The sequence below is a fragment of the Camellia sinensis genome, chromosome 9 (assembly GCF_055761805.1).
Source record: "Camellia sinensis isolate YWXY chromosome 9, ASM5576180v1, whole genome shotgun sequence".
Lineage (NCBI taxonomy): Eukaryota > Viridiplantae > Streptophyta > Magnoliopsida > Ericales > Theaceae > Camellia > Camellia sinensis.
This window is the reverse complement of record NC_138969.1, coordinates 153,849,759-153,875,404: the sequence shown is the minus strand read 5'-3', so window position 1 is coordinate 153,875,404 and position 25,646 is coordinate 153,849,759. Positions and strand designations below refer to the sequence as shown.

General features: G+C 37.0%; 1 protein-coding gene across 2 annotated transcripts; it reads right to left on the bottom strand.

The window, feature by feature from the left end:
- Nucleotides 1-1,221: 1,221 nt before the first annotated feature.
- LOC114277147 (uncharacterized) lies at nt 1,222-25,646 on the bottom strand. 2 transcript variants are annotated; one of them, XM_028219004.2, is made up of 3 exons: nt 25,386-25,646; nt 13,051-18,611; nt 12,033-12,968 (listed from the first exon to the last, which is right to left on the bottom strand). In XM_028219004.2, exons 2-3 carry the CDS (start codon nt 13,873-13,875, stop codon nt 12,699-12,701), a joined length of 1,095 nt encoding a protein of 364 aa, XP_028074805.2. In that variant the 5' UTR covers nt 13,876-18,611; nt 25,386-25,646; the 3' UTR covers nt 12,033-12,698. The 2 variants fall into 2 exon arrangements, 1 of the variants encoding a protein (XP_028074805.2); XR_014340457.1 differs by lacking the exons at nt 12,033-12,968; nt 13,051-18,611 and adding an exon at nt 1,222-1,467.

The following is a 25,646-nucleotide window of genomic DNA, read 5'->3' as shown; positions in this document are numbered from 1 at the left end:
ATCTAAATACATGGCTTCATCATCAACCTTTCACATTGTGAGGTAGTGGATTGTGGATCTCCTTCTGTTAGTTTTGATGTTCAATTTGTGAAAAAAAAAAAAAAAATTTGTAGGAAAAAAAAAAAGGTAAAAATTGAAAACAATAGTAATATCATATTATCATGATGACATAGTATTATAATCCAAAAACTACACACCAGATAGGCATAATGAGCCTCATGTAAACACATGTGACAGTTATTCTTAACCTATATATGCCAGTCATTAAATTATGTTTAGTAAGATTTATATCATGTTATGTGCATCAGCATGAGATGGTAACACCCATATATTCAAGTTCTCATCAAAAAATAGAAACAACTATTTTGTAAAAATAAAAAAATAAAAACAAAAGTATATTTCATTTTGAATTGCTTCCTTTCTCTCTTTTCGGATTAATTACATTTTTAGTTTTCAAATTATGAGTCATATATCATTTTAGTTCCCAATATTTAAATTGTGTCAATTTGGTTTTCAATATTTAAGTGTATCAATTTAGTCCTCAATGTATAAAAAGTGTTTCAATTTAGTATCCCAATCCCAATCCCAATCTAACTCTGTTAATAGGTTCAATTTAAACATTACAGAACTAATTTGAAAGATTTTTTGTACATTGAGAACAAAATTAAAACAAAATACATTATAAACTAAAATAACACAAGACAAATGTAATTAACTTTTTCTTTTATCCACAAATCAGAACCTTAATAAATAAATAAACACTATTAACAGAAGAGTACAAGATACTTTCATTCTGTGTTTGGTTGGGAGATTTGAGAAGAGATTTAGAAAGAGAAATGAAAAAGGTAGGTGAAATATAAATAAAATATGTATATATTTCACATAGTTTCACACACCTTTTCTCTTTTCCTTTCCAAATTCCTTCCCAAATCTCTCAACCAAACACACCATCATGATATGTACTTTTTTGGACAAAAGTGCATTGCCATTGGAGCAACTGGGCTGTACCAGCAGCTGAAATTCTTAATTGTTTACTAAAAACAAAACAAAATAAAGTAGCTATTGGACAAAACTTGGTTATGGTGCTGGCCAAAGCAGAATTGAGCCTTCAATCCCATGCCCCTCTAGTACCTATCTTTAAGCCTATAATTTCATTCTATTTACTTCCACAGACCTTCAATTTTAGACCAACCACAAGACCCAAAAAAAACCCAATAGTATACCAACCCTAAACCATCCTTCAATTAGAGCACAGAAAATGTCAGAGCTCAGTGGAGATTAGTGCTTACATGGGCAGATATAACCCTAAACACTAAACCTAATTGGCCCATCTGATACATATTTAAGAAGATTTGAGTCCAATTGGAACTTGTTTTCTTTGGGCTGCGTTAGGGGTCACACATGACTGGGCTTAAACATGGGCATGTATAGTCCAGGGACTCCAGACTCTTACAAAGATTTGAGCTCCTTGCAAAAAAAAAAAAAAAAAAAAAAAATTATTAAGGAATTTCAAAATATTATATGTTTACATGATATTCTAAACAAACAAAATAATCACAAAACATATTAAATTCGTCATTTTTTATCTTTCAATTATTTAACAAAATATAATTAACATTGTCTAACCTGTAAAATAAATAATACCACATCATACTCTAAAACTACTACATAGTTAGGGGTGGTTTAGACTGATCTAAATAAGTATATTTTTTGACTTTTTATAAAATATGAGTTGAGTTTAAAGTAATATAATAGACAGATGATATAACTTAAATATGATAATGACTTTTTGACTTTTTTTTAATACACCCCAAGGCCTTAACTTTCAAAAAGAGAACCAAATGTTATGATGGTGAATATAGTACTATATGACAAGCAAAGCTAGGCATCCACTTTGCTGAAAGTTAATTGGCTACACTAAATGCAGTGTGAAGACAAATGGGAAAGTGGGAAAATAATGTGCAATGGCATATAAAAGTAGACACAGGGTACAAGATGTGGCAAACAATGATTGGCCAAGTTTGTTTACCAATAGGACCCATGCAGGTTTTCTTCTTTCACTTTTTAATCATACACATTAAAATACAAGAATTGTCCCTCTCAAGAAAAGGACTAAATTGTCAACCAAAAAAAAATAGAAAGAAAAGGACTACAACAATACATACATATATTATATATACACAATGAGAGGTTCCACTATCATTGTGAGAAAAATTTGAGTGCAAATTTATTAAAATTAAAAATCTTAACTTTATGGTAAAATTGATTTATAATTTGAACTCATTTAAATGATTTAAGTAGTTCATTTCATATAATAAATTGAGAAAATTATCTATGCAAAATATCAAGTTAATTTAATATCGATTGTCACATTATCAGATCATTTTCATCAATTTTAACAAATTCAAACTCAAAAATTGATAGTTGAAGACCTAATATGTCAAGGGTTCAGGTGTTGGTGCACTTGAGCTACAATCTCCAATTAATAAACGATCATAATTAATGTTACTTCAGATAGAGCAAAATGATAAAACATGACACATATATAACCAACCTGAAATAGTTTGAACAAAGTTCAATCAGTGTTGAATAATTTATGATGATAATAGTAATAATACTAATTGGTAGAAAGGGGATGAGATCAGCTGTTGCCGCAATTGATATTCTCTTGCTGAAATGGTTTATGATTGCATGGCTAAGGCGGTGTTTGGAGAAAAAAAAATTTTGGTTTTTTTTAATTTTTTTCACTAAAAGACAAAGTTTTTACAAAATCAAAAAAAATAAATCCAAACAAAATATCACATCCAACTCTATAATCATTTTATTTTTTCTCTCACAAACATCACATCCAATCACAAAAAAACTCAACTATCTTTTCAAATACCAAAATTTTTTTATCCAATATTATCTTATAACTAAAAAAAACTACATAAAAATTCACTTCCGCTCTCTCTCTCTCTCAAGAAGAATCATATGGGACAACAAACTTGGTGAAAGCTGTAAATAGAATATTGATAAAGATCATATCAAGTCAGAAAATACCTAATTGATAAAGATATCAAGTCATAAAATACCTATTTACAAAGGTTCACATCCTCTGTCCTGACCTATGTGTAATAATCTGGCTAGGGTAACCCAAACATAGTTTCAGTCTAAAACTGAAGCAAAACAACATTGTTTTAGGGTGTATAGGTGAATAATATACTCTGCTGACATGTTTTGGTATAAGAAAAAGCATTAATAATAACATTACGGTCCGACTATACTATATGAAAGAAGTTTTCATGTATCATATAAAAAATTGATATTCTAATCAAAAAGAGGTGTCATTGGGAGTCCTCGATTTTATCGGTGATGTGATGTGACTTGACTTGACTTTTTTTTCTTCTTTTTTTTTTTTTTTTTTGAACTAACAAATGGTATGAAGAAGTTATTTGGTGGTCATGGGTAGAGGTGTAAATTTGGCTCTGCCCGTCTCATGTCTAGCCTCATAAGCTCCCATCAAAATTCAGGCCGGGCCACGAGCCAAAAAATTAAACTCAGGCCCTAGCCTTGGCCCAGAGGTATTCAGATCGATGGGCCTGGGCCTAGCCTTAGGCTTGGGCGTGCCTGATCATTTTTTTTTGTTTGTTTTTTTAATTTTTTTCTGCCAAAATTTTATTATTTTCTACTAAAAAAACACTAGGCCTCGAACGGGCCAAGCCTCGGGTCGAGCCTTGAGTGGGCCTTAAGCAGGCCCACAGTCTAAACCGAACTTCAAAATAATGGCTCAGGCCCAGACCCAAGCCCAGGGGTTCGGGCCGAGCCCACCTTAGGCCGCGGACCATTTTTACACTCCTAGTCATGGGGTATGGTTACGTGATACTCCAAATGTGTTAGGATTAGTGGGTTATTTAGTAGTCATGGGGCATAGTTACTAGATGTTCCAAGTGTGTTGTGATTAATAGAGGAAGTGGGGTCTATAATTTTGTATTGGATAATTGAAAAATAACAAGGACATAGCGATTTGCGATTGACAAGGGATATGACCACATGGCACCCCTAGATTAAGAAATAATTTTTCAATAATATGACATTTATACAAGGATAAATTATAAACACACCTCTTGAGATTTACTTAAATTACAAATTACTCTCAGTGGTTCTAGAAATTACATTATGCCCCCTAAGATTTCTAATTTCATAACAAATAGGTTATTTTATTAATAAACTATCAAGTTAATTAACAGTTTTTAATAATGTTAAAATTTTATTTCAATTAATTATTCAAATAATTTTATTATTGTATAGGTGAACAGTTGGAAATTTCATTTTTTCAATTAATTATGTTAAATAAAAAATTCTGACAGAGAGGTATTTGTAATTTTTCAAATCACAGGGAGCAATTTGTATTTTAAACAAATCTCAGGGGGTGTATTTGTAATTTACCCTTTATACAATGTTTCACATTAAATTATTTATATAAAAACAATTAGACAAATCTTTTTTTAAATTTAAAAAATATATTAAGTACTGTGGGGATGTATTTTCTGAATACCAACACGTGGCAAGGTGACGCCGACGTGTCAGCTGAGATGCCACGTGTCCTTGTTGTGACGCCGAGGTTATCTCGACAAGGCCGAGGTTATCTCCGAAGATATCGGAATCCGAGATAAGCGGATAAGGGATAAGAGATAAGGGACAAGCGACAAGCGTCCTAGAGTAAAGAAGAGACTTCGCTTAGATAAGGATAGAACTCTTAGAGAGTTTATCTTTATCTCTTGTGAAATTCAAAGTAAGCACTGAATAGGAGTCCATAGAAGTTAGGCTTCTATTGGGACTTGGATTGAGTTAACTATAAAAGAGAGGCACCCCCGTGGGTCTAAGGTATGCAATTTTATGCTTTTTATGCTTAAGCTTGTAAGTTTAGCACTTGATTATCTTTGAGAGATATACTGACTTGATCGTCGGAGTGTCCCCGGGTGGAAGAGCCACCGCCGGAGCCTTTTCTTTCTGTTGCAGGTTTACTAAAGCCATCTATTCTGCTAGTGCTCTCCAGCTGGTTACTAAGCAGGCAGTGTGGTCAGAAAATTATTCACACAATTTGGCGCCGTCTGTGGGAATCTTAGAAGAATAGATGGCCAATAACGGACAGAAGGAAAACATTTTGGGCGACACTCCTGCTGGGAGTGGCAGACCAATTGACCTTGACATTGAAGGGGACAACCACAATGCAGAAACTCATGACCAGGGCCACGGAGAGAAAGACGCCGGCCAAGAGGGCGACACTTCGAAGAGGACAGACCAAAGCATGTACTATAACGAAGATAACCTTCAAGTTTGGAGGGATAGGTGCTTACGGAGGGATGAGGAAGTAAAAGAATTGGCAAACAAGTTGGCAGACCTACAGTCGGTCGCCAACTTCATGATGCAAAACAATGTCATGCAGCCACCATACCCACTGCAGGATACGCCAATGCCAGCAACTAATACCCAGAAGGGAGGAGGAAGAACAATCCCCGAAGCCCCTCAGCACACCAGGAGTGGAAGGCACTCTCACCGAACTTCCTGGGAAGTCGGACGAGAGGAGCCGAGACGAGAGGAGTCCCGAAGGACGTTTCACACGAAGGACACAGAGCCCAAAGAACATCGGCATGTTCAAAGGCAAGCGCTCTGCTTTGACACAACCCATGGAGAAAGATCAAAACGGGCTCACCACGAGGTCGAAAGTAGTGTGCCGAAAAGATTGAAGTCAAAGGATAGCCGAGCTCTTGGAAGAAGTAAAGAAGACTTGAGAGATTACCTCAAGAGGAAGCAACAGAATGCTGAAGCCGAAGTAACTTCCCTAGTTAAGCCGAGAACACCATTCTCGGTGGAACTGGACAAATTTCAAGCACCAAAGAGGTTCAGTATGCCGAGGTTCCAAATATATGATGGTAAGTCAGATCCCAACTTCCACGTTGGGCTATACCTGAATTCAATGGCGTTATATAGTGGGAACGAGACGTTGCTCTGCAAAGTATTCCCCTCGTCCTTTGGGGAAATTGCATCAGATTGGTTCCATAAACTACCGAAAGGAAACGTGAAGACTTGGGAAGGCCTGGACGAGATGTTTGTGGCCAGGTTTGTGACGAACAAACTACAGCCCTTGAGGGTCGACGCACTGATGGCTTTAAAAATCACCAAGGATGAAGGCCTTAGGGCCTACACAAAAAGGTACTACGAGGTGTTCAATCGAATACCCGAATGCAACCAAGAAGTGGCAGTCGTGTCGTTCAAGAACGGCCTGAAAGATGACTGCCCACTACGGAAGTCTTTAGCAAAGACATTGCCAAAAAGCATGGAAGAACTCATGGCGAGAATCGAAAAGTACGCCAGAGCCGAGGAGGATGCGTCGGGAAACAAAGAGACAAAGCAGGAGAAAGGAAACGGCTCGCCGAAGCGAAGCCGAGGTAACAATGGACCGATCAAACAAGAAACGGAATTGAGGGCTAAAAGGGCAGTAACGACTATATTCCGAGTCCCGATCCACAATGTCTTGGATCAAATATGAAACCAACCCTATTTTAGAGGACCGACAAGAACACTAGGGGAATTTATGGGAAGAAATGTCGGTAGGCGTTGTGCTTACCACAATGAAGAAGGGCACCCAACTCAGGGCTGCAGAGCCCTAAAAGCACACTTAGAAGACTTGGTAAGGCAAGGACATCTGAGGGACCTTGTTGATGAGGCCAGGACTAGAGAAGAACAGGCAAGATTGCCTCAAGCACCAGCAGCTCCGCCTCCCCCAACTCAGCAACCACAGTTAGGAGGACCACGGGTGGTCAATGTAATTCACTCAAAGGTGAACGAAAACGACATACGCGGGGAGACTCAAAGGATAAAACACCTACAGCACATAAACCAGGTCAGACACAAAAGACCTCGGCCCGAAGAATGCCAGGGACCGACGATAGATTTTACTAAGCCGACCTAGAGATGGTCCAGCATCCCCATAATGATGCCTTGGTAGTATCCCTCTAGGTTGGGGAGTACCAAGTGAAACGCATCCTGATTGATCAAGGCAGCTCTTGCGACATCATGTACGTTAGATGTTACAAAGAGCTGGGCCTTCATCCTGATGACTTGGAGCAATTAAATGGCCCGATGGTCGGCTTCAATGGAACGCCGACGTGGCCACTGTGCGCAACAAACTTGGAAGTACAAGCTGGCACTAAGAAGATTAGGACAGAATTCATGGTGATTGACACGCCTTCGCCATATAACATCATCTTGGGAAGACCATGGTTGCATGCAATAGGGGCAGTTCCCCCAACATTGCATCAACTATTGTGATTTCCAATAGAGCATGGGATTGAAGAAGTCAGAGGAGATCAACTGCAGGCAAAAAGTTGCTCCATGACAGCAATGAAGTCTACTTACAGCGTTCGAGAGCCAGAAAAGGCAGAAATTGAAGATGAGGACATGGAAGTCCTAAAAGACGTCGGCAAAGAACCAGCCGAGAAGAGCGAAGAGGCGCTAAAGAAAATCCTCGTCCAGGATGGGGATGAAGAACGCTTCTTTCTTCTCGGCTCAGGCTTAGCCGAAGAAGAGGAAAAAGAGTTGGAGGCTTTTCTAAGGGCCAACATTGAGGTGTTCGCCTGGACACCTTACGAAATGCCTGGCATCGACCCCGAGGTCACTTGCCACAGGCTGAATGTCGACAGGTCGGCAAAACCAGTGATTCAACGAGCCAGAAGACCGACGTTGATGCACGTCGAAGCAGTAGAAGAAGAAGTGGATAGACTTCTGGAGGCCAGGGCCATCCGAGAAGTTCTTTACCCGACATGGCTATCCAACACAGTAGTGGTAAAGAAGAAAAACGGTAAATGGAGGGTCTGCGTAGATTTTACAAGCCTGAACAAAGCTTGTCCCAAAGACTGTTTTCCTTTACCCAAGATTGACCAGTTGGTAGACGTCACATCTGGACATGGAAGGATGAGCTTCCTAGACGCTTACAAAGGATACCACCAGATAGCCATGTACCCCCCAGACGAGGAGAAGACAGCGTTTATCACCCCGAAAGGACTGTATTGTTACAAGGTAATGCCTTTTGGGTTGAAAAACGTAGGAGCAACTTACCAAATGTTGGTAACCAAGATGTTCAAAAACCTGATTGGCCAAATAGTAGAAGTCTACATCGACGACATGGTCGTAAAGACCAAGGAACCTAAGGGCCATCTTGCTGACCTAAAAGAGGTCTTTGATATACTCAAAACATACCGGCTCCGACTCAACGCATCGAAGTGCGCCTTTGGGGTTGGATCAGGTAAGTTTCTGGGGTACCTAGTAACAAGAAAGGGCATTGAGGCTAGCCCAGATCAAATCAAGGCCATCCTAGAGTTGAAAAGCCCGACATCGGCAAAACAGGTTCAGATGCTTACTGGAAGGGCCACAGCCCTAAACAGGTTCATAAGCCGAAGCTCAGACAAATGTAAACCTTTCTTCAACCTGGTGAAGAAGGCTACGGACTTCCTATGGACTGAAGAATGTGAGGCCGCTTTGACCAACCTAAAAAAGTATCTGACCACGACCCCAGTCCTCTCAACACCTGAACCTGGAGAAGAACTGTTTTTGTATTTGGCAGTTTCAGAACACGCAGTAAGTGCAGTGCTAATCCGAGAGGAAAAGGGGGAGCAAAGGGCTGTTTATTATGTAAGCAAAACCTTAGTCGATGCAGAAACAAGGTATCTACCCTTGGAAAAATTGGCGCTAGCTTTAGTGATGGCTTCAAAGAAACTGAGCCATTACTTTCAAGCGCACAAGATTATAATGCTAACAGAACACCCACTGAAGTCCTTGTTACAACAAGGAAACTTAACTGGAAGAATAGCAAGATGGGTAGTGGCCTTGGGCCAGTACAACCTGGAGTTTAGGCCGAGAACAGCAATTAAGGGCCAAGTTTTGGCCGACTTCGTGGCCGAATTCACACCAGAATCCATCGAACATCGGGCTCCGTTGAGCCAAGATGAACGATGTCCAAGCAAACAAGGAAAAGCCCAGCCAAAAGCAGAAGAACAAGGAAAGGAAAAACTCAAACCCTGCAGCATTTACATCGGCGACTCCTTTTGCCTGTTTATCGATGGGAGCTCAAACCGGCAAGGAGCAAGAGCAGGAGTAGTGTTAATATCTCCTGATGAGGAGGTATTGGAACAATCTATTCGATTGGGGTTCAAGGCCTCAAACAATAAGGCAGAATACGAAGCATTGATTGCAGGACTAAAGCTGGCAGTGGCGGCGGAAGCAGATGAGGTAATAATTTTTTGTGATTCATAGCTTACAGTAAATCAGGCAACAGGAGAGTTTGCAACCCGAGATGAGAGGATGTCGGCATACGCAAAGAAAGTCATCAGGCTTGCAGCCTTGTTTCGCAACTGCCGACTTCTTCAAGTCAGCCGAGATGATAACAACCACACCGACGCATTGGCCAACTTGGCAAGCTCAATGCAAACTGGAAAAACAAGAACAATAATGATCGACTATCTATCAAGCCCGAGCATAGAACAGCCGATCACAAAGCAAGAAGCAATGTGTGTGGACTTGGGACCAAGCTGGATGGATGCAATTGTTGTATTCCTGAAAGAGGGAAAGCTGCCAGAAGACCATAAGGAGGCACACAAAATCAGATTAAAGTCGGCAAGATTCAGTCTGACAGCGGACGGGCATCTTTACAGGAGGTCCTTCACAGGACCCCTTTTAAGGTGTGTACACCCTTTGCAGGTTGAAGATTTTCTATACGAAATTCATGAAGGGATTTGTGGAAGCCACGCTGGGGGCAGATCACTAGCTCACAGGGCCATTACCCAGGGGTATTGGTGGCCCTACATGCAAAAAGATGCAGAAGCCTACGTGAAGAAGTGTGAACAATGCCAAAGGTTCGCACCTTTGATACACCAGCCAGCTGCTGACCTGAACCCTGTATCCAGTCCATGGCCATTTGCCCAATGGGGCATGGATCTCATTGGAAAGTTACCCCAAGCAACTGGGCAAAGGAAGTACTTGCTGGTAGCAACAGATTACTTCACGAAGTGGATAGAAGTAGAACCTCTTGCCAAAATCCGAGATGTGGACGTCAAGAATTTCATATGGAGAAACATTATCACCAGATTTGGCATTCCAAGAGCAATAGTTGCCGACAACGGAACGCAGTTTGACAGCAAACTCATCAAGAACTTCTGTGCGAAATTCAAGATAAAGAATTACTTTTCAACACCAAGTTTTCCCCAAAGCAATGGACAAGTGGAAGCATCCAACAAAGTAATTTTGGATGGGATAAAAAAGAGGCTGCAGGCAGCAAAAGGGAAATGGGTAGACGAGTTGCCCAATGTACTCTGAGTATATCGGACTACACCGAGAATATCAACAGGGGAGACCCCCTTTGCCATGGCTTATGGCACAGAAGCAGTCATCCCACTGGAGATCGGCATCCCAGGGATCAGAACCCAAGGAGTAGAGAATGGCACAAATGATATACTTCTAGCCCGAGATCTGGATCTCTTAGAAGAAAGAAGGAAGAAAGCTGCAATTTAACTCGCAGCATACCAGCAGCAGCTTACTAGAGCTTACAATAAGAAGGTCAATCCAAGGGATTTTCAAGTCGGCGACCTAGTTCTAAGAAAAGTTGTTGGCAACAAAAAGGATCCCAGAGAGGGCAAGCTTGGCCCAAACTGGGAAGGTCCTTACAGAATTACTTTGGTATTAGGCAATGGAGCATACCGGCTTGAAGATAATGAGGGCAAAGCATTGCCAAGACTCTAGAACACTTGTAATTTGAAATTTTTTTATCATTAAATGTTCTTTGTTCTTTTTTATCGACATCATCAATAAAATTTTAGCAGAATTCTTCAAAGACTTGTAAATTGACAAAAGATGCGTAAAGATTGTTTAATGAGAACCCAAGTGGAACTCAGGTTCACATTGGGGGCAAAGAAAAGACAGTAATGCTTAACGCTTGTTGAAATTTGTAGCAATTTACAAGTTGAAGTTAAGCCGAGATAATTGTTTATCTTCACTTGTTGAAATTTGTAGCAATTTACAAGTTGAAGTTAAACTGAAGTAATGCTTAACGCTTGTTGAAATTTGTAGCAATTTACAAGTTGAAGTTAAGCCGAGATAATTGTTTATCTTCACTTGTTGAAATTTGTAGCAATTTACAAGTTGAAGTTAAACTGAAGTAATGCTTAACGCTTGTTGAAATTTATAGCAATTTACAAGTTGAAGTTAAGCCGAGATAATTGTTTATCTTCGCTTGTTGAAATTTGTAGCAATTTACAAGTTGAAATTAAACTGAAGTAATGCTTAACGCTTGTTGAAATTTGTAGCAATTTACAAGTTGAAGTTAAGCCGAGATAATTGTTTATCTTCACTTGTTGAAATTTGTAGCAATTTACAAGTTGAAGTTAAGCCGAGATAATTGTTTATCTTCGCTTGTTGAAATTTGTAGCAATTTACAAGTTGAAGTTAAACTACAGTAATGCTTAACGCTTGTTGAAATTTGTAGCAATTTACAAGTTGAAGTTAAGCCGAGATAATTTTTTATCTTCACTTGTTGAAATTTGTAGCAATTTACAAGTTGAAGTTAAGCCGAGATAATTTTTTATCTTCGCTTGTTGAAATTTGTAGCAATTTACAAGTTGAAGTTAAACTGAATTAATGCTTAACGCTTGTTGAAATTTGTAGCAATTTACAAGTTGAAGTTAAGCCGAGATAATTGTTTATCTTCACTTGTTGAAATTTGTAGCAATTTATAAGTTGAAGTTAAACCAATATATTGCTTAACATTTGTTATAACTTGAGGAAAGTTTATTACCTTTATATGTTTATCCTTGTTGAAACTTATAAACAATTTACAAGACAAGTACTTGCCGAGGTAAATTATGGGTGGCATAACCGAGGTGTGTTACCCCAAGAAAATTGCACAAAGAAGAAAGAGTATATACGACATATGCAGAATATTCTAAGTATAGAATCATGCAAAAATAAAGAAGAAAAGACAGGAGTACAAGCATTCAATAAAAGAGAAATGTCGTATTAACATTCAAAGGAAAAAGGGGGGCACATCGGCCATACAAAAACATACGTTGTTCCCAAAGATAAAGAAAACAAGAAAATACAAGTAAGAAGAAAACTTAGAGCTAAGGCTCCTCTCCGCCAGATTGTTGAATTTGAAGATCAGATACCACCTCGGCCTCCTTCTCTGCTACTATCTCGGCGTCAATTTCTTAAAGAGTTTCTTCAACAGTCTTGACCTCAGAAGGGACGTCGGCTGGTGTGATGTCAGGAACAACTTCTTGGATAACCTCATCGCCTTCTTCATCTTGAGTCAAGTCTAGGACTTGCTCATTCTGAAGAGGGGACTTGGCCCCATCAGCATCTTTTGATTTTCTAATCAAAGCCTCATCCTCTTCCTCATCAGCCTCATCCTCAGCATCAGATTCGCCGACATCTTCACTTGGAATTAGGGCTGGAGGAAATGGCAGGGGAATGGCGTCGGCCTTCCGCAATGGAGAGTCATCAGGAATATTAAGTTTTTTCAGAAGGGACATCCAACCAAGGGTGAAACCCTTGTTGCATGCCTCCTTCACTTGTTTTTCGTAGGGCTCAGTGACATCGGCCATACCCTGTGAATACGCCTTTTCATCAGCATCTTTGATTTCAGCTTCTTTGGTGGCCAGGGCCTCCTAAAGCTCTTTCTCAGCTTGGGCCATTTTTTCCTCGGCCTCTCTCCTTTGAGACTCAGCCACCTTTCTGATAGCCTCGGTAGCCTCAGCCTTCTCTTCGGCATTATTCTGAGCTTTAATTGCAGCTTCGGCTTGATCCTCCAACTTCTTCACTTTTGATTCAAGGCCTTTATTGATCTTTTGAACAGAAGAGAACTCCTTCTTCATGTCGGCCAGCTTTTGCCGATTCTCAAAAGACTGCATTGAGAAAGAATGAGCATGCTGGATGGCCTGAAAGAAAACAGGGGTATTAAAGAATATTCAAAGCGTGAAATAAAGAGAAAGAAAAATTTACCAAGAAGAAGACGTTTACCTGAACAGAGTGCTGTAACATTAAGGCATAATTTTCATACTCGCTGTACTTGGCGTTCCGCTCCAAGTCACTTGGGAGAAGTAGAGCGGTACTGAGTGCAACGCCGACATTGATATCGTCGGCACTGTCACTTGCCATTACAGGCTTATCCTCTAGGGTGATTTCGGGGGCCCAGGAGACAGCTGGTTTCTTTGACCCCGAAGTCGTTGCAGATGACCTCGACCTTTTTGGTTTGGAGGATTCGGAAGGAAGTACTTCGGCAGACCTCTTCGAAGGGACAGAGGCAGTTTTTTGAGTTGGAGCCAATTGTGGGGCTGGCAAAGTGTCCTCAGTCTCAACCTGAGTCACTTTCGCCTTCGGTTGAGCTTTCTTAATTCTTTTTGGTTTTTCTGGAGGTTGGGTTTGTGTTGGCTGTTCGTCAATAGATGATGGAATGTTGGCTAGGAGGTCTTTAGCAACTGGCTTTGCGCGACCCCTCTCAGCTGCAAGAACAAGACGTCGGCGACGCTTTCTTTGGGATGGTGGAATGAGGTATGGAGCCGAGGTCGACGGCTGTTCTGCTGGATCAGAGGTTGATCCTTGGTCTGTTCGCGATGATAAAGCAACTAGAAGAATTGTAGCAGAGGGAGGAGATGAGCTCTTCTTCTTCTTTTTCCTGGGGACGTCGAGAAGAGCTGATCTGTATGTTGGGATGAAGTTGAGAAGCAGGGGTGCCTTTCGCTTCTGAACTGGCAGGTCCAGTAAATTCTTTAAATCCTTACTGGGAACAAAGGATTGGCGAAAATTTTTCGATAGCTGACGAACAGCTGCAAGAAGAACAGGCATCAGAAACAAATAAAGTATTTAACACTTTTAAGAAAAACAGGTAAAGCTGAATACTAGGCTCTTACCCTTGCCCTCTAAGACTGGACGAGGAAGAGGGTAGAGATGGATGTCCTCGTCTAGAGCAAATTCCCAATTCCCCGAGGTAATGAAATAATCATCTCCAGCCCCCTTGTTGAAGTCTGGGAGGTCGGCTACAATTTTGAATTCTGTGGACCTCGGCTTAAGGTAATAAATGTAGCCTTTTTCTTTCAAGTTAAGGCCACACATGGTATAGCAATATTGGATGTCGGCAAGGGTGATCCTAGCGTTTTCCTGTTTAGCTAGGGCTATGATGCCAAAGATCACTCGATAGGAATTGATTGCCAGTTGCATAGGGTTCAACTTGTAGTAATGGAGAACTTCACGAAACAGAATGTTTAAAGGAAGCCGAAGTCCACACTTTATAAAGACGACTACGGGGAAAGGCATGGAGTCAGCAGTGGACATGATGGAGTCATCATCCCCAGCCAGCCTCAAATGGACGTCGGCTGGGATCTCAAACTCCTGTCTAAAGTATTCAAGTTTGGAGGGGGTGTTTACCCTATGTTTCCACATACCCATGATATCGGCTTAATCTTAGAAAGTGGGTCTCAGAAGATGTTTTTGAAAGGTTATTGGGACCTCGGCAAACAATAAGGTAAGTGCAGGTTTCAGTTTTTTCCAAAGTTATGGGTTCTACAGACAAATCCCAGACTTAAATCTATGGAAACACAGATTGAAAGCAAGAATCTAGAAAAGCTGCAAAAAACAGAAAACAAGGACGAAGTTTCAGAAACAAGAATTGAGATGGGCTATCAAGAACATGAAGAATACAAGAGTATATGGCCAAGAACAGTGGCAAAAGTACAAAGAAGTGGTGAAAAAGTGTGTATGTTCAAAATGTGGGCAAAGGTAAAATCATGGATGAATGCATTCAGATGTATGATTTATGAGTCAAAAAAGCTTGAAATAGTATAGTAATGGCGACAGCAAAAAAGAAGAAACATCAGGGACTGAAAACGAAAGGAATAATAGCTTACCAGCAAAAGGGAAGCCGGAAAGGGGTTTGCCGATGTCCTACGACGATTGCAGGAGCAAAAGACCGGTGGAAATCTCGCCGGAAGGGGTGAACGGAGAAGGTTGCAGAGCTTTGGAAGCTTGAGCGATGGAGGGTTTCGAAAGCTAGAGAGAGAAAGCAGGAAATTCGAACGAAAAAGTGAAAAGACGGAAAAAAGAAAGAAAGGTTTTTGATTAAACAGAAACGGCGGCAAAAGCAATCAATATGCCTAGAAGAACGAGGGCGTCAGACGGCGCATGTGAGGAAAAAGGTGGCTAACAGGCATGTCACATGAACGGACCAGTAAGAGGGAAACGCGTGGCTAAAACGGTTGGGTTGAAGTGCGTGACAGCTCAGGCGCGTAAAAAGTTCCTTAAAAATCTTGATTTTTTAGGGAAAGCATGTCGGCCAGAAATGAATGATCTCGGCTGTCAAATTTTGAGCTAATTTACCGGAAGAAAATACAGATATAGGTTCCATCACCTCAGAATGCCGAGGTAATAGAACCTAGGGGGCAGTTGTGGGGATGTATTTTCTGAATACCAACACGTAGCAAGGTGACGCCGACGTGTCAGCCGAGGTGCCACGTGTCCTGGTTGTAACGCCGAGGTTATCTCGGCAACGCCGAGGTTATCTCCGAAGATATCGGAATCCGAGATAAGCGGATAAGGGATAAGGGACAAGCGTCCTAGAGTAAATAAGAGACTTCGCTTAGATAAGGATAACACTCTTAGAGAGTTTATCTTTATCTCTTGTGAAATCCAAAGTAAGCACTGAATATGAGTCTATAGAAGTTAGGCTTCTATTGGGACTTGGATTGAGTTAACTATAAAAGAGAGGCACCCCCTTGGGTCTAAAGTACGCAATTTTATGCTTTTTATGCTTAAGCTTGTAAGTTTAGCACTTGATTATCTTTGAGAGATATACTGACTTGATCGTCGGAGTGTCCCCGGGTGGAAGAGCCACCGTCGAAGCCTTTTCTTTCTGTTGCAGGTTTACTAAAGCCATCTATTCTGCCAGTGCTCTCCAGCTGGTTACTAAGCGGACAGTGTGGTCAGAAAATTACTCACACAAGTACCATAAAATTTAACATAATTATATTGAACTTTCTTCAAAATTTATTAATTTAAATAAAATTTCTCAATAGTATTTGTTAGTTACATGAATAAAAAAATGATGTTATTTATTTAATATTGGAATATATAATACACATTCTTGTGTACATAGGAAAAATTTATAACACATTCTTTTTTTGATATGTACTATATGTATAGTTATGAACTTTGTGATCTTTGATTATAACTCGTTATATCATTGATTATGAGTATAATTATATCAAACTTATAAGATTAATTGTGTTTAATAGTAAATTAACTCACAACAAATGGTAATTAAAGTCATATTAGTAAACTTCTTTATTAGGAGTGAGTATGATTTAATTTGGTTTGTTTAAGAATAAAAATGACCAAACGAGCACTTAGAGATTTTTAAAATTTAGAATGAAACTATAAAAATCTTAAAACCAAATCAAAGTAAAGAAGTAATTTTATAACATAATTACAAAATATTATTCATAACTTACTCGAACATTAAGCAATGTGCTATCATTTTACAAATAAAAATAATTTACATGATTATTTAAAATCTAATTCTACTACTATTCAATTAAACATAATTTACTATTTAATTAAGATCCCCTTACTATTACATTAAATTATTAAATAAATTATTTGGACATGTGAGGTATTTTTTAAAAATATTTGAATTTATAAAAATTACTAAATAATTTTTATTTATCCCAGTTATTGAGACTTCACTTATTACTCAATCAGACTTGACTTAAATCTCACTTACTAGTCAATAAGACTCCACAACTCCTCAATCAAATTTGACTTACTACTCAACCACCGCTACTACTACTACTACTACTACTACTACTACTACTACTACTACTACTACAACTACCACCACCACCACTACTACTACCACCACTTTCATCAAGATTGTCATTATTTCCATAAACATCACTAAAATTTTACTACCACTATCATCGCTACCTCTACAACCACCACCAACACAACCACCATCAACATTACTATGCCACTATTACCACTACCATGCCACTGCCGCCACTACCATACCGCTGCCACCACTACTACCACCACTATCACCATCATATTACCACTACTACTCTATCAAACTCCATTTATTACTCAATCAATATGACTTATTACTCAATAAGACACCACTTATTTGGACTTGACTTACTACTTAATTAAATCTTACTTACTACTTAATTAGATTCTATTGACTACTTCATCAGATTTATCATTGTCCCAAAAAAGTTGAAAAATGCTCATTTAGCTTCCACTTACTACACTAAACTCCACTTATTACTCAATTTTGGTTTCACTTACTACTTAATGAGTTTTCACTTGCTATTTCACTATACTCCATTTACTATTCAACAAGCTTTCACTTACTATTTCACTAGACTTTACTAACTATTCAATGAGTTTCCACTTACTATTTCATTACACTTTACTTACTACTCAATTTTGGCTTCACTTACTACTTAATAAACTTCCATTACTACTTCAATAGATTCCATTATCTACTCAATGAGCTTTCGCTTACTATTTCATTACAGTTCATTTACTACTCAGTGAGACTCTATTTACTACTAAATTAAACCACACTTACTTAATGAGACTCCACTTACTACTCGTTAATTGTTTACTTGTTACTCCATCAAACTTGATTTACTATCCAATTAAACACTACTTATTACTCAATGAAACTCAACTTACTACACAATCAAACTTCACTTCACTACTACTTAAAAAGACACCACTTACTCTACTTACTCTACTTACTACTCCATTAGACTACTACTCAATCAAACGTTTGATACTCGACTTTCTAGTTCATTAAACTTGACTTACTATGAAATAAAATCCCATTTAGAGAGTGTCATACTAAGTGATAAGTCGTTTCAAAACAAATAGTAAAATAATTCATAACGAGTGACAAACAAATTTAGAAATCTTACCAACTTTAGAGAGTGTCATAGTATGATCTCATTTATTACTGAATAAGATTCCACTTACTATTTCATTAAATTTGACTAACTACTCAATTAAACCTCATTTACTATTTAAGGAGATTTCACTTATGACTTAATTAGACATAACATACTACTTAATTAAATTCCACTTATTACTCAATAAGACTTCACCTACATTTCTATTAGCCCTGACTTATTACTCAATCAAACATTTGACTACTGATAACTATTAAGTTGCAAGTAGAATTAGAACGAATAATATCACTTGACTTATTACTTAATCGAACATCTGATTACTGACAACTATTGAGTGGTAAATAGAATGAGAACGAATAATATGACTTAACTTATTACTTAATCAAACATTTGACTACTAATAACCATTGATTTATAATTAGAATTAGAACAAATAATAAGTATTATATTTAAGAGTAATAAGTATTGTCATAATAAGTGATAAGTACTATCACAATTGATAGTAAGTCAAATCACCTTTTGTTTCACCATTGACAACTTGTGTTTTACGCTCCATCCCAAAATGGTTGTACATGTCTTTTTGTATACACCCAACATTCTCATAGCCACCTACTTGTTCTATCATACAAGAAGTTATTACTCAATGAGATATTCCAATTTTCACTTACTATTCTATTAGACTTTATTTATTATTTATTGAGTTTTCACTTACTACTCAATCAAACTATACTATTACTTAATTAAACATGACTTATCAATCAATAACACACCACTTCAATATGCTTAAATTAATGGTCAATGAAATTATACTTAAATAGAAAATAGTAAATATGAACGTTACCAAACAGGCCCTTAAATAGTAATTACAATTTTGAGGTGTTTTAGGAAAAAGACAACAATAATAATAATACCTATTTTAAATTAATATTTTTAAAATTAAGTTTAAATAACTTATAATTTAAAAATGTTTTATTTATTTTTAATATGATATTGAAAATTAATTTTTTACAATAATGACTATTTTTAAAAAATTAGTAACTCTTAAGGGTACTCAGTTCAAAAGTTCAAAATTAAATTTTATTTGTCCAAAGACTTAGGCGTTAAAACATTATGTCCATAAGGACAAGGTTTTACCAAATGACCAAACTACCCTCACATATATACATATTATATCTGCATATCCCAAACAAACCAAACCCACCACTCCATGTCTCTCTCTCTCTCTCTCCCCCTCCGATTTTCTCACTTCACCACCACCTCCTCCGCTGCTACTGCCATAACATCAGGGCCACTGCCTCTCTCTTCAGCTCCTACTCCCTTCAATTCTATCACCGCTAGAGAATTTAATCTACCCTTTCATTGACTTCGCAGATTGACAGATCTGGCATCCTCCATCACCGCCTTCCTTCAACTTTGCTTTATTGCCGACCACACACTTCTCTTTCTCTCTCTCTCTCTCTCTCTCTCTCTCCAATTTCTAAGGTTTCTTCAATACTTCTTCTTCTCTCTTACAACTAAAATCAATTGTCGATCCCGACGGGACTTCGGCGAGTTGACTCAGCCTCTACCGCCGCGAGCTTCAATGAGTTTCAAAAACACACCTCTCTAATGACGAGTTGTAATCTGCTATGGAAAGAGCTCTCCGATCACTTTTTATCACTCAATCAAAACATCTAGAGAAAGTCCGATGCTCTGAAGCGCAAGATTGAAACCCTAAACTCTCAGACCAATGAGTCCCTCTAATTCCTCGAGCAGAGCGAATTCTCAATCAACGATTCCATCGATCCCGTGAGGTTTTGTATATATGTATATATGTAAGAGCGGTGAAATCAACAAAACTAGTAAGACATACATACATATATATATGTGTGTGTGTGTGTGTATAGGTATGTTTGTCTGTATCCATATATGTGTGTGTGTGTGTGTGTGTGTGTTTTTTTTTTTTTAGCAGATAGCATTTTTGTTTTCTCTCCTTTTTTTTTTTTTTGGTAGTTGATTGTTGATAGTTGATTATTGTTGTTGATGATGATAATGAATGGTATTGATGAAGAAACAGATTTGTAATGAACAAATATTGCAACAGATATGGATAAGGAGAGAGAAAAAAAAGATTTGAACGGATAAAGGCTTCATATTTCAACAGATAATAAAAAAATGAACAGATATGTTGTTGATGATGGTGAAACATATTGCAACAAATAGGGGGAGGGAGAGAGAAAAGAAAAATTTGAACAAATAGGAGCTTGGTATTTCGACAGATAAGGAAAAATGAACAGATAAAGGGAAAAATTGAACAGATAAGAAAGAAATTGAAAAGATAGATTTAAATTTGAACAAATAGGCAAAATTTTGAACAGATAGAAAAAAATTTTTGAACAGATAGTCAACGAAAGTCAACAGATAAAAAAAAGTCAACAAATAAATTAAGGGATAGAATTGGAAACAAAATGTCCTTCAAAATAAGAAAAATGACTTCTCACTAAACTATTTCACAAATAGCGGACCTCTTACTAATTAAAAATATACACTAGACCTAGACAAAATATAGAGGAAAAATAGTTAAAATTAATGCAGAGAACTCGTGTGTCATTAGTTTTATATATTTAAAATTAATTTAAAATATAAAAAGGGCATAATTTTCAAGAATTGAAGGTGACTTATTTATCAGGTAATATTTTGAATAGTGAGTTTATTCATAACAAATAGTAAGTAAATACTAAATAGTAAGTATGTTAGTAGAAAATGGTAAATTAACATCATTTTTTTTAGAGCAATGTTGGGTGGCGCAAAAGGAGGTTGGCTCAAATGTCCCGAATTTCACCTTGTCGGTCGTCCGGGGAGTCGTCTGGCGAGGAGGCTGACAACCGCGGTCAACAAAGGTGATAACCGCAATAAACAAGCTTTCATTCAGTCGTCCGGGCGGATGACCGGCCAATACTCATTCGGGCCATTTGAGCCGCTCCTTTTCGGGCCACCAACCATTTTGTTTTTTTTTATATCAAAATTAATCAATACTACTTCACATTTTGAAGAACTATCTTATTTTTTCTACCTAATTTTACTTTTAATTCATCCAATAATTAACATTTATTTTATCTAAATTTAATGATCTATATTTTTTTTATGTACCATACAAGAAAATCAATTTTCATGTATGGTAAAATTTTCTTAACATTATAGAAAAAAACATGGGAGAGAGCGTCCTTATGAATTTATAAATGCTTGGCCTGTCGTGTTATCAGTTGTCTTATGTAATGACTCATTACAGTGAAAGAAAGCAAGACAAGTCATTATGAATTGTACCCCCTACACCTGTTAAACTAGAATCTTTGAGCCATCTTTAACTCACAGCTTTCCACAGTAACTAAAACCGTGTTAAAATGTGTTTTATAAGGTAAAAAGTGATAAAAACAAGAATTTAATTGGTGCTGAAACATTTGTTAATTTAGTGAGTGCCAATGAGTAAGTTAAAGTGTGTTTTAAAATGTGCTAAGTTAGAGTGTTATTTATTTAAATGTGTATAAATGTAAAAATATTAGGGAAAATGGGTAAATTTTTTAACAAAGTACATCTCTCTCTCTCTCTCTCTCTCTCTCTCTCTCTCTCAACAGCTCCACTACTTCACTCACTACAGATAACAGACAGGTTAAGTTAGTGTCTGATCACTTTGACAGCTTATTCAGCAGCTCCACCACACTACATTCAAGGGCAACTTTTGTTACTAACTGACAAGCTTCTGATTACTAATTTACTACTAACAGATGCTCTCAGCCTAGAATCTTTGAGCTATCTTTAACTCAGCTTCTATGACACTGAAGAAAAAAGAATGGAGTCAGTGGTCCTCATAAACTGTCACCATTTCTCTCAAGTAGTGAAGTGTCACTATTATCTTCTTCTACGACTACCATTCACTATGATGGAATCAAGCAAAGCTGGAAGAGAGGAGCGGAGAGGAGTGGTAATTTTTCAGGAATCTCATAATATAAACACATAATATTTCATAATATTATGATTGGTGGAGAATGTGAGTAGATAGGGTATTGTATTAAGTGATTGGGAAACATGAGAGAGCATATTGAATGATAATTGATTAAGGTGTACAGACACGTGATATTCCGGGAACATTGAATAATTTCCTAGAGAGGAGAATGTGGAGGATAAGATGAAGGACAACGTGGTGGAAAGGAAGATGAAGATGTTGTTGCGAGACACCGGAAGCGTTTCTGTCAGCAATGCAACAGGTTGCGAAACCCTAAAATATTTCTAGTTTGTCTGTCTAACAATATCAAGATACAAGGCCGGCTCTGGAGACAAGGCGGCAAAGCTATCGCTTTCGACCCTAGATTTAAGCTAAAAATTAGGCCCCAAATTAGAAAAAATTCTTATAATATTTTTAGATCTCAATCAAATGAAGGCCTCCCAAATTTTTAACATCAAAACTCACCTAACCCAACCCTCAACACCAAACTAAAAATAAAATTGTTTTTATTAGTGGGATGCCAATTACTTTGATTTCAAATTATCAAAACCTAACTAAATTTAGCACTTCATATTAAACCCAAAAACAACACAATTTTATTAATGAAGGGTCCAAAGTAATTGATTTCACTTTACCAAATTTCTCTCCAACTTAATTCATGATTATGAGACTGAACTTTTTTTAAATCTTAATATTCTCTCTAGATGCCTTTAGATTTTGTATTATTACAAGTTTTACATCAATTGTTGTTAGCTATACTTAAAAACTAAAATCTCTAAAATTAAATTGATTGTTATTTGTTGAATAATGGAATGTGTTGTTTATTTAATCATACTTCTAAGAAAGTAAAGAAGAATTAATTGAATCACAATTACGAGCTCTTTGTTCAATTTTGTAACTAAAAATGCAATAACCGTAATGTTTAAGTTATAAAATGATATAATTCATTCATTTTTTATTTTTATTTTTAATATTATAGTTCCAGATTTTTGTAGATATAAACAATAATACTAAATTTTATCCTTTAAAATTTTTGTAATAATTTTTTACGTTGATTTTTTTTTTTTTTTTTTTTTTTTTTTTGAGCTACATGAGAAAATGTAGGGCCCATGTTGAGTTTACCCTTTAGCCCCTGAATGTTCAAAGCAAGCCCTGTCAAGATACAAATTGATATCGGCAAGATCGAACAATATCAACCGATGTCGATAGTCTAAAATTTTAATACATATCAGTCGATATTTAAAACTTGATATTTTGTGAATAAAATTTTTAGGGTGCAATGGTTCTCAATTAGATTTTTTCTCAGTTGGAAATAATTGTGATATACAGATAGATGGTAACAAAACTTGCCTATACTTCGGCAAATTTACACGTGCACAATATAATCTATTCAATTATGGAGTGTTCATGTGTAATCTATAAAATGAAACGTAGAAAAACGAACCAACCCATGTAAAAGTATGCAATCACAATACATGTGTAATTCAGAGAAACAAAAATTAATATTACTGGAGGAGAGATTAATCACTTAATGGAGAACATCAACTAAACATTCTTAATGTTCATGTATGGGCACCTTAACCTATTCACCCATTCCTCCACCTAAAAAAAATAATTAAAAAAAAAAACCTCTTTATGCATTTTTTATTGTAAAATTAAATAATTAGACCATAATTTAACTTATTTCCTAAAATACTTTTATAGCATGATTGCTGTTCATGTTTCTTAAAAAACGTGATTTTTTACTCAACACGGTGTTTGCATTCAACTAAAATTCGCGATTAGTAATAACGTTTGTTTAAAAGCACAACTACCAATCACGCTTCACCGTAGCATTGGAAATAAATTAGATTTTGGTCTAGTTATTTAATCTTTGAATTAAAAGAAAAAACGTAAATAGGTCAAATGAACTGTGTTTGAATTATGTATGAAGTAGCATTCTAGTTGATTTCAGCTGTGTTATCACTCAAATTTATGGAATACAAGTCACAGGTAGAAGGTTGTAATTAATTACAAGATTAAAAATGAGGTTTCATCCTTCTGCAAGTTCAAAATTATGGTGTTGACTCTATTTGTGGTCAATTTGGTACAACTTCTAGAAAGCTTAAAGTTGATAATCATATAGCAGAAACTAAAATATCCCTCGAATCAATCAATTTGTTTCAGCTTATTGAAGTTATTTTTGCCTCATAAGTTATAAAGCTAGCAGAGACTCCAAAAAGAAAACGTTAAACAGCCCCTATAAACTACACCAAAACAGGGCCTTAATCTACCAACTGTCAAGAAAGAACTGATATGAAAAGGCGAAATTCCAAGACACATCCAAGCACACCATGGGGAAGATATCAAAGTGATTCTATATCCATCATCTTTGTGGTGTCTTAATAATTTGAAATCCCAGTAGTGAATTTCTGGTGGCTGTTAGGATGAATTTGCCATCGTTGCAAGGGTTAGTTTAGTAAGAGCTTTCGGTGTTTTTCATGGCTCAACCTCACTGTAAAGATGGCAGGTTTCACTTCTGTTTTTTATAGTTCTCTTTTTGTCTTCTGAAATTGAAAGTTAGCTTGTGTTTTTCTAGTTCTTATGATCAACAAAGTGCATTTAGTTTTTGAAACATTGATAATTTAAATAGAAGCTAAACATAATAAAGGCAGAAGAACATAGAGAATAGAAAGAAATTCCTGTCCCATTAGTTCATTACCTAACCATTGTGTCTTTCTTTTTCAATGATCTTCTGCAATTTCCATGATCTATCAGAGTATCACAGACTCGCGCACACAAATAAAAACAAAAAAAAGAGTTGTCGCATGCATTTGGCTGAACATCATGAGATTCGCCACAGAAGGTCATACAACACTCACGTAAAATTTACAGTTAATTCGACATGTAGTTAAATAAATAATTTCTATATAGAAGAATTTTGTAAGTCATTTCTTACATCTTTTAGAAAATCATTACATTTTTCACTTATTTGCTTGGTTGTCTTGAATGTAAGGGGTTATTTTTGAAATTTTATACTTGGCTATATTAACTGCTAACTACTAATTAATTTAGTAACATTCTCTCAATATATTTAGGGACTATTAACCAGTATGAGCAAGAAAGCTATTTTTGGAGCATTTTTCCTTCCTATTCATAACCATAGCAAATGAGTCACCTAAAGCATAATGCAAGCACATTACCAGTAAAAACAAATCGAAGGGAGTGAAAATATAGAGTGCAAATTTCACTGCCTTTTGATACAGTGAAATTATGCAAGGCAAGCAGATAGATAAATGAACCATGGAAACAACCAGCAGCGTGTTAAATTATGAAAACAAACATTAGTACAAGGGTATTGCAGAAAAGAAAGAAAAGTTTAGACTTTAAAGAGAGAGAGAGAGAGAGAGAGAGAGAGAGAGAGAGAGAGATACCAGAAATCTCCTTTAAGCTCTTTCCAATCAGTCTTTGGCTCTTCTAAAGTTGAGTCAAGATACTGAGTGCTCCTGGGGGCAGATTATTGAGCGCACCTGAGGACGAGATTATTTTGAGAGAGAGAGAGAGAGAGACCAGAGCATCAAATCCAAGCCAACTGTACCCCATCAAAGGCTGACCACATTGCACCCCAAACAATGTGCTGACAATGATCTCACATTCCATTTGGTTGGTGTTTTTTAAATTTATTTGAGCATGAC